At 43.4% G+C, this 12,824-nt stretch overlaps 1 protein-coding gene across 12 annotated transcripts in view; it reads right to left on the minus strand.

Moving 5' to 3' along the window:
* Positions 1-1,363: 1,363 nt before the first annotated feature.
* Positions 1,364-12,824, minus strand: part of nedd4l (NEDD4 like E3 ubiquitin protein ligase) — a 102,762-nt gene continuing 91,301 nt past the window's right edge. For all 12 annotated transcript variants that reach the window (XM_038989584.1, XM_038989583.1, XM_038989585.1 and 9 more), the window contains 8 exons: positions 12,717-12,787; positions 11,757-11,926; positions 7,152-7,212; positions 6,818-6,877; positions 4,392-4,499; positions 3,105-3,201; positions 2,866-2,938; positions 1,364-2,243 (listed from right to left, as the gene is read on the minus strand). In XM_038989584.1, coding sequence (XP_038845512.1) covers positions 2,141-2,243; positions 2,866-2,938; positions 3,105-3,201; positions 4,392-4,499; positions 6,818-6,877; positions 7,152-7,212; positions 11,757-11,926; positions 12,717-12,787 — 743 coding nt within the window. In that variant the 3' untranslated portion in view covers positions 1,364-2,140. The remainder of the gene's footprint in view (positions 2,244-2,865; positions 2,939-3,104; positions 3,202-4,391; positions 4,500-6,817; positions 6,878-7,151; positions 7,213-11,756; positions 11,927-12,716; positions 12,788-12,824) is intronic.

Below are 12,824 nucleotides of genomic sequence, written 5' to 3' on the forward strand. Positions count from 1 at the left end.
AGTGAACCACTTAGTGGACCAGGAACAGAGGGATGAACAGATAACGGAGTAGAGAGAGAGGAGGACGAGTGCGAAGATCCATTCTTCACGACTGTCACTTTATATTAGCAGCAGGCAGATTTACAGGACTATTGGGTTAATTCCCAAATGGCACTCTATTCCCTATATAGTGCACTACTTTTGACTAAGGCCCATAGAGCTCTGGTCAAAAGTAGTGCACTACATTGGGAATAGGGTGCCATTTGGGACATAATTTAGATATTGCACCGGGGTAAACAGGTGCTCTTCTCAATGAAAAATAAATCACATTCAAGTTAATGATAAAAGACATACGACAGGCAGGTAGGCATCATGACCTTAGTGTGATGGATAAAGTGCCCTTTAGGTTTAGTGGTGTTAAAAAATAAGAAAATAAACAATACCAAAACAAGCCAAAATCAGGTCTGCATCGAAAATGGCACCCTGTTACTTAGTGCACTACTTTTGACAAGGGCCCATAGGGCTCTCTGACCAGGGCCCATAGGGCTCTGGTCAAAAGTAATGCACTATTATAGGGAATAGGGTGGTATTTGGAACACAACAGACATGTTCTATTGGAAGAACTTGCTGCTCTTCTATTAGTGACCATCACAGCCACCTCTCACAGTTCAGCTTCATGTGTTATTTATTATTAATACTTATATTATTAAATGTTATACATGTATTTATAATAATGAAACAATTTCTAAATGTTTTTCAAGAAATTAATTTACAGCATTATGAACAGGGAAGGATAAGCATAACAGTATTGATATTACCATTGTGAGGAAAACCTCTGAATTCACAAAATGGTTCCTTTTTATCCCAAGAAGGATCTTAGTTTAAACCAAGGAGAATAAGCAAACACAAGATAACATTTTCATGCTGTTTTCATAGCACTACAATAATCATGTTATTATTTAAGTCACCCTAATATCATTGTTTCCAATGGCCAGATTTACACAGTCTTCTTATACACAGTCAAAATAGTAAACAACGTTTATCATCGGTACAAATAAGTCAGAAGTGTGTTTTCCATAAGAATGATAATAATAACGATATTAAAATGATCCCGTTCCTTCTTGGCTTGCAAAATAAAATAATAACGAGTCCTTGTAGTGAGAAAAAGCCCCGTCCCTTTCCCTGGTGGATAGACCTTATTCTACAGACAGGTAGGGGGGGGGGGGGGGGGAGCACGAGAGAGAGAGAGGGGGAGAGAGAGAGAGGGAGAGAAAGAGAGAGGGAGTGAGGTAGAGAGAGAAAGGGAGGGAGGTAGAGAGAGGAAGGGAGGGAGGTAGAGAGAGGAAGGGAGGAGGTAGAGAGAGGAAGGGAGGGAGGAAGATGGAGAGGGATAGGGAGAGAGGTAGAGAGAGGAATGGAGGGAGGGGGGAGGTAGAGAGAGGAAGGGAGGGAGAGAGGTGGGACCAGGCAGGCATAGTAGTCGAACAGTGAGAGAGACACGGCTAGGCTTATATCCTCATTAGTGAATCTGTGATTGGTTAGCATTCCTAAGGTTATCTGGTGGTGTAGTACTGTAGTAGTAAGGTAACCTGGAGAGGAGTTTAAGTAGTGATTGATCAATGCAGGATTCCAATCGATCAGTGATTATATATACACAATGCAGGATCCAGCATGTTAACTTGGAGAGAGGAGTAGTAATTTCATACAGAATGCAGTAACCAGCAGGTTAGGCTATGCACTCCACAGCAGAGTCACTGGGATGGTGGGTGTCAAATACAACAGGAGAGATATTCATATTGAAAAGCATCAGAGATTCCAGCACTGCAGATTTCAGACAGGGGTGCAGTGTTTTGCATTGGCTGCACTGTAGTGGCTGCACTGTAGTGGCCATGTTCCCCAGCACCTTGACATAGGAGAAGACAGACACGGCTCGTTGTCTCTGTCACATTCACTACAGTCTCAGAGTAACCTCGGTGGTTGATCATGTGCATATAACATGCTTGCAGGTAGACCCTGCTACGGCCACTGTCTGCAGCTGTAGAACGGCAGTTAGACAGTTGTTTTTTTTGGAACGTTCTGTGGCAGTTGTTTTTTAAACGTTCTGTCCTGTGGTGGTGTGTCGTCTCTGTAGTGGTATTCAACCAAGATGGCTGACGTTAGTTTAATCGACACCCTCGAAGCCTTGAGCGTTCTCCACAGCCATCAGTAGCCTCTCTCTGAGGTCATCAAACGACTCGTAGGTAGGCAGGTCCAGCCTGTTGAAGCTGGAGAAGAGAATCACAGGATTTGTTATCTCTCACATACCCTTCCCCAGAACTGTGCCTCGACACAATCCTGTCTCGGAGCTCTACGGAGAATTCCTTCGAACTCATGACTTGGTTTTTGCTCTGACATGCACTGTCAACTGTGGGACCATATATAGACAGGTGTGTGCCTTTCCAAATTATCAATTGAATTTACTACAGGTGGACTCCAAACAAGTTGTAGAAACATCTCAAGGATGATCAATGGAAACAGGATGCACCTGAACTCAATTTCGAGTCTCATAGGAAAAAGTCTGAATACTTATGTAAATAAAGTATGTTTTTATTTATTTCATTCACGTGCAAAAAATTCTAAAAACCTGTTTTCTCTTTGTCATTATCGGGTAGTGTGTAGATTGATGAGGGTAAAAAAAAACTTTCATCAAATTTAGAATAAGGCTGTAATGTAACAAAATGTGGAAAAAGTCAAGGGGTCTGAATACTTTCAGAATGTACTGTACAATGTGAGATTTTCATGTTACACAAATGTCATGTTCACTACTTCCTAAAAGTAGTTTAACCAGACCATTACAGATTCAATCAACTTGTCAGAGGGAAGGCAAACTGTAAGATCAATACGTACCAGGTGTGTGCTCTGGGAAGCTTATCAGCTGTTCCCCACTGCTCAATGGTGAACAGCTGAGGCCCATTGGAACCTGACATGGGAGAAGACAGAAGTGGGACTAAAACACACAGTACCAGTGCAGTTCTGGCTGGAACACAGAGAAGTGTACTAATGGGCTGTACACTGCTGTTACTAAACAGCCCGATTAATAAACAGCTATCCTAGCCTACTGTAACCATAGAGTTGCTATCTCTCACCATAGAGTTCAGCAAAGCCGTTCATAGGGACTCTGGATGTCCCGGTGACAAACTGAAGCAGACGAATCCTCTTCTCAGCATCCATCAGCAGGACAGCCTGCAGGGTGGGACACACAGGACTAAACGCATTAGGATGTTGGAACTGGACAGACATTCAATACAATTATTTATTCCCCTTGGGTGAGTTATAGGTTTCACTGAGGTGACTCATTCCAGGTGTAGGTCCTTCAACTTCTAATGAGACAAACATGTGTCTGAAGCTAACTAGCAAAACAATATCCCAAAAGGACTCTGGGGCACATGACACTGTACAGAATCTGTTTAAACCAGTCCTCTGAATCAGACCATCTGGCCTGGGGGGGTTCTCCTCTGTTCTGTATCACTGTGTGTGTGGTGTGTATGTGGTGTGTGTGTGTGTGTGGTGTGTGTGTGTGGTGTGTGGTGTGTGTGGTGTGTGTGGTGTGTGGTGTGTGTGGTTTGTGTGTGTGTGTGTGGATTTGTGGTGTGTGTGGTTTGTGGTGTGTGTGTGGTGTGTGTGGTTTGTGGTGTGTGTGTGTGTGTGTGTGTGTGGTTTGTGGTGTGTGTGTGGTGTGTGTGTGTGTGTGTGTGTTAAAAGTGCTGGTGGACCCAGATAGAGTGACAGGGCTGATAACCAGGCCAAGTACTACTCTGACCTAGTCTTTTATCAGAGAAAACATGACCGGTTTAAACCAAACAGACTTTGATCTTCAAACACTACACAGGTTCTGGCCCCCAAAAAATGATTGACAACCGTGTCAACTGAATGATACATGTAGTCAGTCGTATGTGGTCCTGTAACTCACAGTGAATTATTTCCCTCTCTGAGACATCTCATTCATGATGGGTAACAACAACTGATGGTCTGAGTAGTTCAGTGTTTCTCCTGCTGGATATTAACTCACCCACACAGATAACGTTTCATTAGGATTGATGGTAACCTTTCACACACATTGCAGCGCTAAACATAGGTAGGTGTGAGTGAGTGAGAGTGAGAGCTAGAGAGGGTGAGAGAGAGAGTGAGAGAGAGAGGGTGAGTGAGTGAGTGAGTGAGTGAGAGAGGGTGAGTGAGTGAGTGAGTGAGAGTGAGTGTAAGAGTGGGTGAGTGAGTGAGTGAGAGTGAGAGTAAGAGGGCGAGAGAGTAAGAGGGCGAGAGAGTAAGAGGGCGAGAGAGTAAGAGGGCGAGAGAGTAAGAGGGCGAGAGAGTAAGAGGGCGAGAGAGTAAGAGGGCGAGAGAGTAAGAGGGCGAGAGAGCGAGGCCCGTCTTACCTTCCAGAACCACTGTATAACTGGGTGGTTGGGGCAGTACCCGTTCTTGTAGACGGTGTGTTGTCTCCAGTCATTCACATCCACGTCACCCAGACCACACATCAACAGCTAGGGAAAACACACACAACACCAATATAAAAGATCACTATCACTCACATACTGGCCAACTAACATACAGAAATGACAGCACTCAGAATAATATTGTTGATCACTCTTTTCTAGAGAACATAGGTTAGGTATTAAGAATCATCATCATTCTGGGTTTCTAAACATCCAAACACAGGGGCCCTTAGACAACAGACAGAGAAACACAGGGGCCCTTAGACAACAGACAGAGAAACACAGGGGCCCTTAGACAACAGACAGAGAAACACAGGGGCCCTTAGACAACAGACAGAGAAACACAGGGGCCCTTAGACAACAGACAGAGAAACAGAAACCCATGGTTCACTTAGTCTACAGATACATAGCCTACAGACAGACAGACAGACACTTAGCCTACAGACAGACAGACAGACACTTAGCCTACAGACACATAGCCTACAGACACATAGCCTACAGACACATAGCCTACAGACACATAGCCTACAGACACATAGCCTACAGACACATAGCCTACAGACACATAGCCTACAGACACATAGCCTACAGACACATAGCCTACAGACACATAGCCTACAGACACATAGCCTACAGGGTCATTCCATGTTATTTCAGCAAGCCATGACACCCACAATCTCAGATTGTTCTGAAATGGTTTCTGCAGTTAGAAACAGATAAGATAAGCCTTCCTGCAACATTATTTTGTTGAAAGACGATTTCAACTCTGAAGATATGTAGCTCATTGATTGAACCCAAATTTTCCATTTCAATTGATAGGATTCATATAATATTCAATAAATATAGTACCCAACATCTGATTTGCACAAAAAACGTATTCTTAACAATAATTAAGATGTGAGGAATCCAAATAAATGGGCAAATTCCACTCACGGACCCCCCAAACCACACACCAAGCCCACCCCACCCCAAAAACCATTCACCAAATTCACAGAAAATAAATGACAGTATGAATAAACAATACTCTAAACCACAGCTTCATACTACTTGTCAAACATAGAAAACTGATACTGTATACTGGCCGTTGGGTGGGCGGCGTTTGACCATCTATTTGGATTCATCACATCTTAAATCATTGTTAAGAGGTTTTTGTGCAAATCGAATGTTGGGTACTATATTTATTGAATATTATATGAATCCTATTATAAATTGACATGGCCAATTTGGGTGCAATCAAATAGCTTAATTTCTCAGAGATCAAATTATATTTCAACAAAATAATGTTTATCTTATCAGAACAATTTGAGATGGTCGGTGTCAAAATACCCTTTCTCGTGCTTTTTAAGGTGGAACGATCCTACAGAAAAGACAGACATAAACTTAGCCTACATACAGACAGACAGACATAAACTTAGCCTACATACAGACAGACAGACAGAAACTTAGCCTACATACAGACAGACAGACAGAAACTTAGCCTACATACAGACAGACAGACAGAAACTTAGCCTACATACAGACAGACAGACAGAAACTTAGCCTACATACAGACAGACAGACAGAAACTTAGCCTACAGTCAGACAGACAGAAACTTAGCCTACAGTCAGACAGACAGAAACTTAGCCTACAGTCAGACAGACAGAAACTTAGCCTACAGTCAGACAGACAGAAACTTAGCCTACAGTCAGACAGACAGAAACTTAGCCTACAGTCAGACAGACAGAAACTTAGCCTACAGTCAGACAGACAGAAACTTAGCCTACAGTCAGACAGACAGAAACTTAGCCTACAGTCAGACAGACAGAAACTTAGCCTACAGTCAGACAGACAGAAACTTAGCCTACAGTCAGACAGTCAGAAACTTAGCCTACAGACAGAAACTTAGCCTACAGACAGAAACTTAGCCTACAGTCAGACAGACAGAGACTTAGCCTACAGTCAGACAGACAGAAACTTAGCCTACAGTCAGACAGACAGAAACTTAGCCTACAGTCAGACAGACAGAAACTTAGCCTACAGTCAGACAGACAGAAACTTAGCCTACAGTCAGACAGACAGACACTTAGCCTACAGTCAGACAGACAGACACTTAGCCTACAGACAGATAGAATGAATATCTGCCAAAGCCACAAATTAGAGCAGGAATGTTAAGAATAAATTCAACCACGAAACCATAATAATTAATTATGTTGGTTTTCTGTTTTAGCGATACACTTTAAAGTGAAACTACATTTAAATCTATTTATTGGTGCGACGTTTGAAAATGTTGTTTGAGAACTAACAATGAATCACGTAACAGAGCATGAGTGTGTAAATCCCAACACTATAAAGATGGCAAAACAACAAACAATAATACTGTACCTACCTCAAGCTCGTTTTCATCAAATATCTTGATGAGGTCGATGAGTGTGAGTTCAGTGAATCCCTGTTGGACGAAAATACGGGGGAAATAAAATCCATAAATCACAGTGTTGAACAGCTATTGGAGTGATTACATGCAAGATTTACTCAAACTTCAGTTGCTACAGATACAGACTTTCAACTGAACAAAATCAGGTGGCTAGAAGTTTTATCTGCAGTACGACGGTTATAATATAAACCTCAAAACCCCCAGACCGTCTTTCTAAAGATGGTCTCTCTCCACTTCAAAACAAGACCTGTTGACCTATTGGTATTACCGCTCACAGTTAAACACTCACCTCCAAGAAGGCATTCATCTGTTTCTGGACTCGGTTCACAAACCTCCACTGAATGACAAGACTGTTAGAAAACAGAGCAATTAGTAGTGCAAACCTAGATACTAGTTACATAAATTGCAATGTTCGTACTGTGAGATGCCTAAGACAGCACTACAGGGAGACAGGACGACAGCTGTTCGTCCTCGCAGTGGCAGACCACGTGTAAAAACAACTGCACAGGATCGGTACATCTGAACATCACACCTGCGGGACAGGTACAGGATGGCAACAACAACTGCCCGAGTTACACCAGGAACGCACAATCCTGCCATCAGTGCTCAGACTGTCCGCAATAGGCCGAGAGAGGCTGGACTGCAGGCTTGTAGGCCTGTTGTAAGGCAGGTCCTCACCAGACATCACCGGCAACAACGTCACCTATGGGCACAAACCCACACCGTCGCTGGACCAGACAGGACTGGCAAAAAGTGCTCTTCAGTGACGAGTCGCGGTTTTGTCTCGCCAGGGGTGACGGTCGGATTCGCGTTTATCGTCGAAGGAATGAGTGTTACACTGAGGCCTGTACTGCGGGATCGATTTTGAGGTGGATGGTCCGTCATGATCTGGGGCGGTGTCTCACAGCATCATCGGACTGAGCTTGTTGTCATTGCAGGCAATCTCAAAGCTGTGCGTTACAGGGAAGACATCCTCCTCCTTCATGTGGTACCCTTCCTGCAGGCTCATCCTGACATGACCCTCCAGCATGACAATGGCACCAGACATACTGCTCATTCTGTGCATGATTTCCTGCAAGACAAGAATGTCAGTGTTCTGCCATGGCCAGCGAAGAGCCCAGATCTCAATCCCATTGAGCACGTCTGGGACCTGTTGGATCGGAGGGTGAGGGTGAGGGCCATTCCCTCCAGAAATGTGCGGGAACTTGCAGGTGCCTTGGTGGAAGAGTGGGGTAACATCTCACAGCAAGAACTGGCAAATATGGTGCAGTGGCCACTAGCTTAATGCAGCTGGTGGCCACATCAGATACTGACTGTTACTTTTGATTTTGACCCCCCCCTTTGTTCAGGGACACATTATTCCATGTCTGTGGAACTTGTTCAGTTTATGTCTCAATTGTTGAATCTTATGTTCATACAAATATTTACACATGTTAAGTTTGCTGAAAATAAAAGCAGTTGACAGTGAGAGGACGGTTTTTTGTTGTTGCTGAGTATATATATATATATATATATATATCAGTTTTGTTTGGAACAACCCTGCAATCACACAATTATTTCACTACAAGCAACTTCGCTACAAGCAACATCGCTACAGCCACAATAACATCTGCTAAACATGCGTATGCACCAATAACATTTGATTGGATTTACTGCTGCTGTTTACGCAATCCAAAAACTGACGTTATAAATCGCAATGTGTCAGTTGGGCATAATTTGAAAACGTGTTCTATTGCCAACATGACTAGTTAAATTGTAAAATAGGATTTTACAGTGTTAGCTAATTTCCCCCCAACACAAGCACAACATTAAAATGGCCTGGAAAATAAAGGTAAATTTTGCGACTAATATTACTGCAGTACTCTACACTGGTTTCCTGTTAAGGCTAGGGCTGATTTCAAGGTTTTACTGCTAACCTACAACGCATTACATGGGCTTGCTCCTACCTATCTTTTCCGATTTGGTCCTGCCGTACATACCTACACATACGCTACGGTCACAAGACGCAGGCCTCCTTACTGTCCCTAGAATTTCCAAGCAAACAGCTGGAGGCAGGGCTTTCTCTTATAGAGCTCCGTTTTTATGGAATGGTCTGCCTATCCATGTGAGACTCGGTCTCGACCTTTAAGTCTTCATTGAAGAATCATCTCTTAAATTCAAATCAAACTTTATTTGCCACACACGCCGAATACAACAAGTGTAGACTTTACTGTGAAATGCTTACTTACAAGCCCTTAACCAACAGTGCAGTTCAAGAAGAAGAAAATATTTACCAAGTTGGCTAAAATAAAAAGTAATAATAAAAAGTAACACAATAAGAATAACAATAACGAGGTTATATACTGGGGGTACTGGTACCGAGTCAGTGTGCAGGGGTACAGGCTAGTTAATGTAATCTGTACATGTAGGTGGGGGCGAAGTGACTATGTATAGGTAACAAACAAACAGCGAGAGGAAGCAGTGTACAATGTAAATTGTCCTGTGGCAATTTTTATGAATTGTTCAGCAGTCTAATGGCTTGGGGGTAGAAGCTGTTGAGGAGCCTTTTGGTCCTAGACTTGGTGCTCCGGTATCGCTTGCCGTGCGGTAGCAGAGAAAACAGTCTATAACTTGGGTGACTGGAGTCTCTGACAATTTAATGCGCTTTCCTCTGACACCGCCTATTATATAGGTCCTGGATGGCAGGAAGCTTGGCCCCACTGATGTACTGGGCCGTTCGCATTACCCTCTGTAGTGCCTTACGATCAGATGCCGAGCAGTTGCCAGACCAGGCGGTGATGCAACTGGTCAGGATGCTCTCGATGGTGCAGCTGTAGAACCTTTTGAGGATCTGAGGGCCCATGCCAAATCTTTTCAGTCTCCTGAGGAGGAAAAGGTTTTGTAGTGCCCTCTTCACAACTGTCTTGGTATGTTTGGACCATGATAGTTTGTTGGTGATGTGGACACTTTCGACCCGTTCCACTACAGCCCCGTCGATGTTAATGGGGGCCTGTTCGGCCAGCCTTTTCCTGTAGTCCACAATCAGCTCCTTTGTCTTGCTCACATTGAGGGAGAGGTTGTTGTCCTGGCACCACACTGCCAGTTATCTGACTGTAGGTCCTATGATTGAGTGTAGTCTGGCTCAGGGGTGTGAAGGTGAACGGAAAGGCACTGGAGCGACAAACCGCCCTTGCTGTCTCTGCCTGGCCGGTTCCCCTCTCTCCACTGGGATTCTCTGCCTCTAACCCTATTACGGGGGCTGAGTCACTGGCTTACTGGTGCTCTTCCATGCCGTCCCTAGGAGGGGTGCATCACTTGAGTGGGTTGAGTCACTGACGTGATCTTCCTGTCTGGGTTGGCGCCGCCCTTGGGTTCGTGCCGTGGGGGTGATCTTTGTGGGCTATACTCGGCCTTGTTTTAGGGTAATAGGTTGGTGGTTGAAGATATCCCTCTAGTGGTGTGGGGGCTGTGCTTTGGAAAGTGGGTGGGGTTATATCCTGCCTTGTTGGCCCTGTCCGGGGGTATCGTCGGACAGGGCCACAGTGTCTCCTGACCCCTCCTGTCTCAGCCGCCAGTATTTATGCTGCAATAGTTTGTGTTGGGGGGCTAGGGTCAGTCTGTTATATCTGGAGTATTTCTCCTGTCTTATCCGGTGTCCTGTGTGAATTTAAGTATGCTCCCTCTAATTCTCTCTCGGAGGATCTGAGCCCTAGGACCATGCCTCAGGACTACCTGGCCTGATGACTCCTTGCTGTCCCCAGTCCACCTGGTCATGCTTCTGCTCCAGTTTCAACTGTTCTGCCTGCGGCTATGGAACCCTGAACTGTTCACTGGATGTGCTACCTTGTCCCAGACCTGCTGTTCTGGACTCTCTACCACACCTGCTGTCTCTAACTCTGAATGATCGGCTATGAAAAGCCGACTGACATTTACTCCTGAGGTGCTGACCTGTTGCACCCTCTACAACCACTGTGATTATTGTTATCTGACCCTGCTGGTCATCTATGAACATCTTGGCCATGTTCTGTTCTAATCTCTACCCAGCACAGCCAGAAGAGGACTGGCCACCCCTCAGAGCCTGGTTTCTTCCTAGGTTCTGGCCTTTCTTCCTAGCCACTGTGCTTCTACATCTGCATTGCTTTCTGTTTGGGGTTTTAGGCTGGGTTTCTGTACAGCACTTTGTGACATCAGCTGATGTAAGAAGAGCTATATAAATACATTTGATTGACTCAGTCATGAGTGCATTCAGGTGTCTTCCTCTGCGATTTTCTTCACAAAAGACAGGGTATGACGCCATGTCATCTTGTAACTGTATATCAAACAGTGATCCTAAAAGTTGACACTGTATATTAACATGAAAATGTGAAGTGCACATTTGGATTTACAGGTGTTTGAGTTGCCGTCAGTTGCCGAGTTGCAGGTGTTTGAGATGACGTCAAAGCTGTATTTATTATAATCCTCAACGTCTCATCTTTCTAAATACATGGAGTCCTCTTCATTTACAGCTTTTCCCTCACTCAGACAAACAAAACATTTGCAAAAGTTGCCCAATTAGCAGGAGGTATGTGGGCAACTTCTTGTTGTGTGCGGTGCTCAAGTTCAGAACGGTTATCAGCCAAAATCCATAGAGCACTGAAGCACAGAGCCTGAGCTCTGACGTCACGCATAGCATGTTACTATACAGCCACTGCGTTCCAATTTAGGTGCTTATCAATGTCCAAATCTGCCATTTTCAACCCATATACAGGTACAAGTATAAAGGGTTAATACCGACAAATGACAAATAAACTTGAATATTGCGTCTTGAATCAGATTATTACAAAACCCCAAGGGAAGTAACTAAATTAAATGGCGTCACATTTTTTTATAAAATAAAATAAAAATCTTTGTGATTCAAGATGAAAGGTGAACTTACTCGATGTATTCCATTTTGTTGTGGTTGGTCACCACCATGTCACCACCACTGGGTTTCAGATCCACCTGATACGTCTGTCCAAAGTTATCCTCATCGATACAGAACCGCAGGTCCAGCTCAGTAGGATCATTCTCCAGGATCCACTTCAGAGAGTTGTAGTATTCACTGTCCTACAAGGTCAAAGCGGTGGGGAAACAAATACGTTACATATTGTGTATGTGTCAAACTAGTTTTCTAGATTAAAGTCTGACCCAACTCAATTTGTATGCTTATGAAGCTATTGCTTCTGGCTAGACACTTTTTTTTTTAAATCTCCTAACTCATTCAGTGGTGTAAAAATACTTTAAAGTACTACTTAAGTAGTTTTTGGGGGTATCTATACTTTACTACTGATATTTTGACAACTTTTACTCCAGTACATTCTTAAAGAAAATAATGTACTTTTTACTCCATACATTTTCCCTGACACCCAAAAGTACTCAATACATTTTGAATGCTTAGAAGGACAGGAAAGTTGTATAATTCACACACATACCAAGAGAACAACGCTGGTCATCCTTACTACCTCTGATCTGGCGGGCTCACTAAACACAAATGCTTTGTTTGTAAATGATGTCTGAGTGTTAGGAGTGTGACCCTGGCTACCTTTAAATAACAAGAAAATCGTGCCGTCTGGTTTGCTTAATATAAGGAATTAAATTATCTATAATTTTGATATTTAAGTATATTATAGCAATTACATTTACTTTTGATACTTAAGTATATTTAAAACCAAATACTTTGACTTAAGTATTTTACTGGGTGACTCACTTTTACTTGAGTCTTTTTCTATATAAAGGTATCTTTACTTTAACTCAAGTATGATAATTGGGTACTTTTTCTACCATTGAACTTTAAATCTCTGAGATTAAACTAGCTAATGAAAGTAAAGTTAATGGTGAGATGATTCCAGGAACTCACCACTGACTCCATGTCTTTCAGTGTGATCTGCTTCCCGAGCATCATCTTGTAGAATGGTCTGATGAAGAAGCCTGAAGAGAGGAGACAAGACAACGTTCAATCAGACCT

Source organism: Salvelinus namaycush, chromosome 3, assembly GCF_016432855.1.
Source record: "Salvelinus namaycush isolate Seneca chromosome 3, SaNama_1.0, whole genome shotgun sequence".
Lineage (NCBI taxonomy): Eukaryota > Metazoa > Chordata > Actinopteri > Salmoniformes > Salmonidae > Salvelinus > Salvelinus namaycush.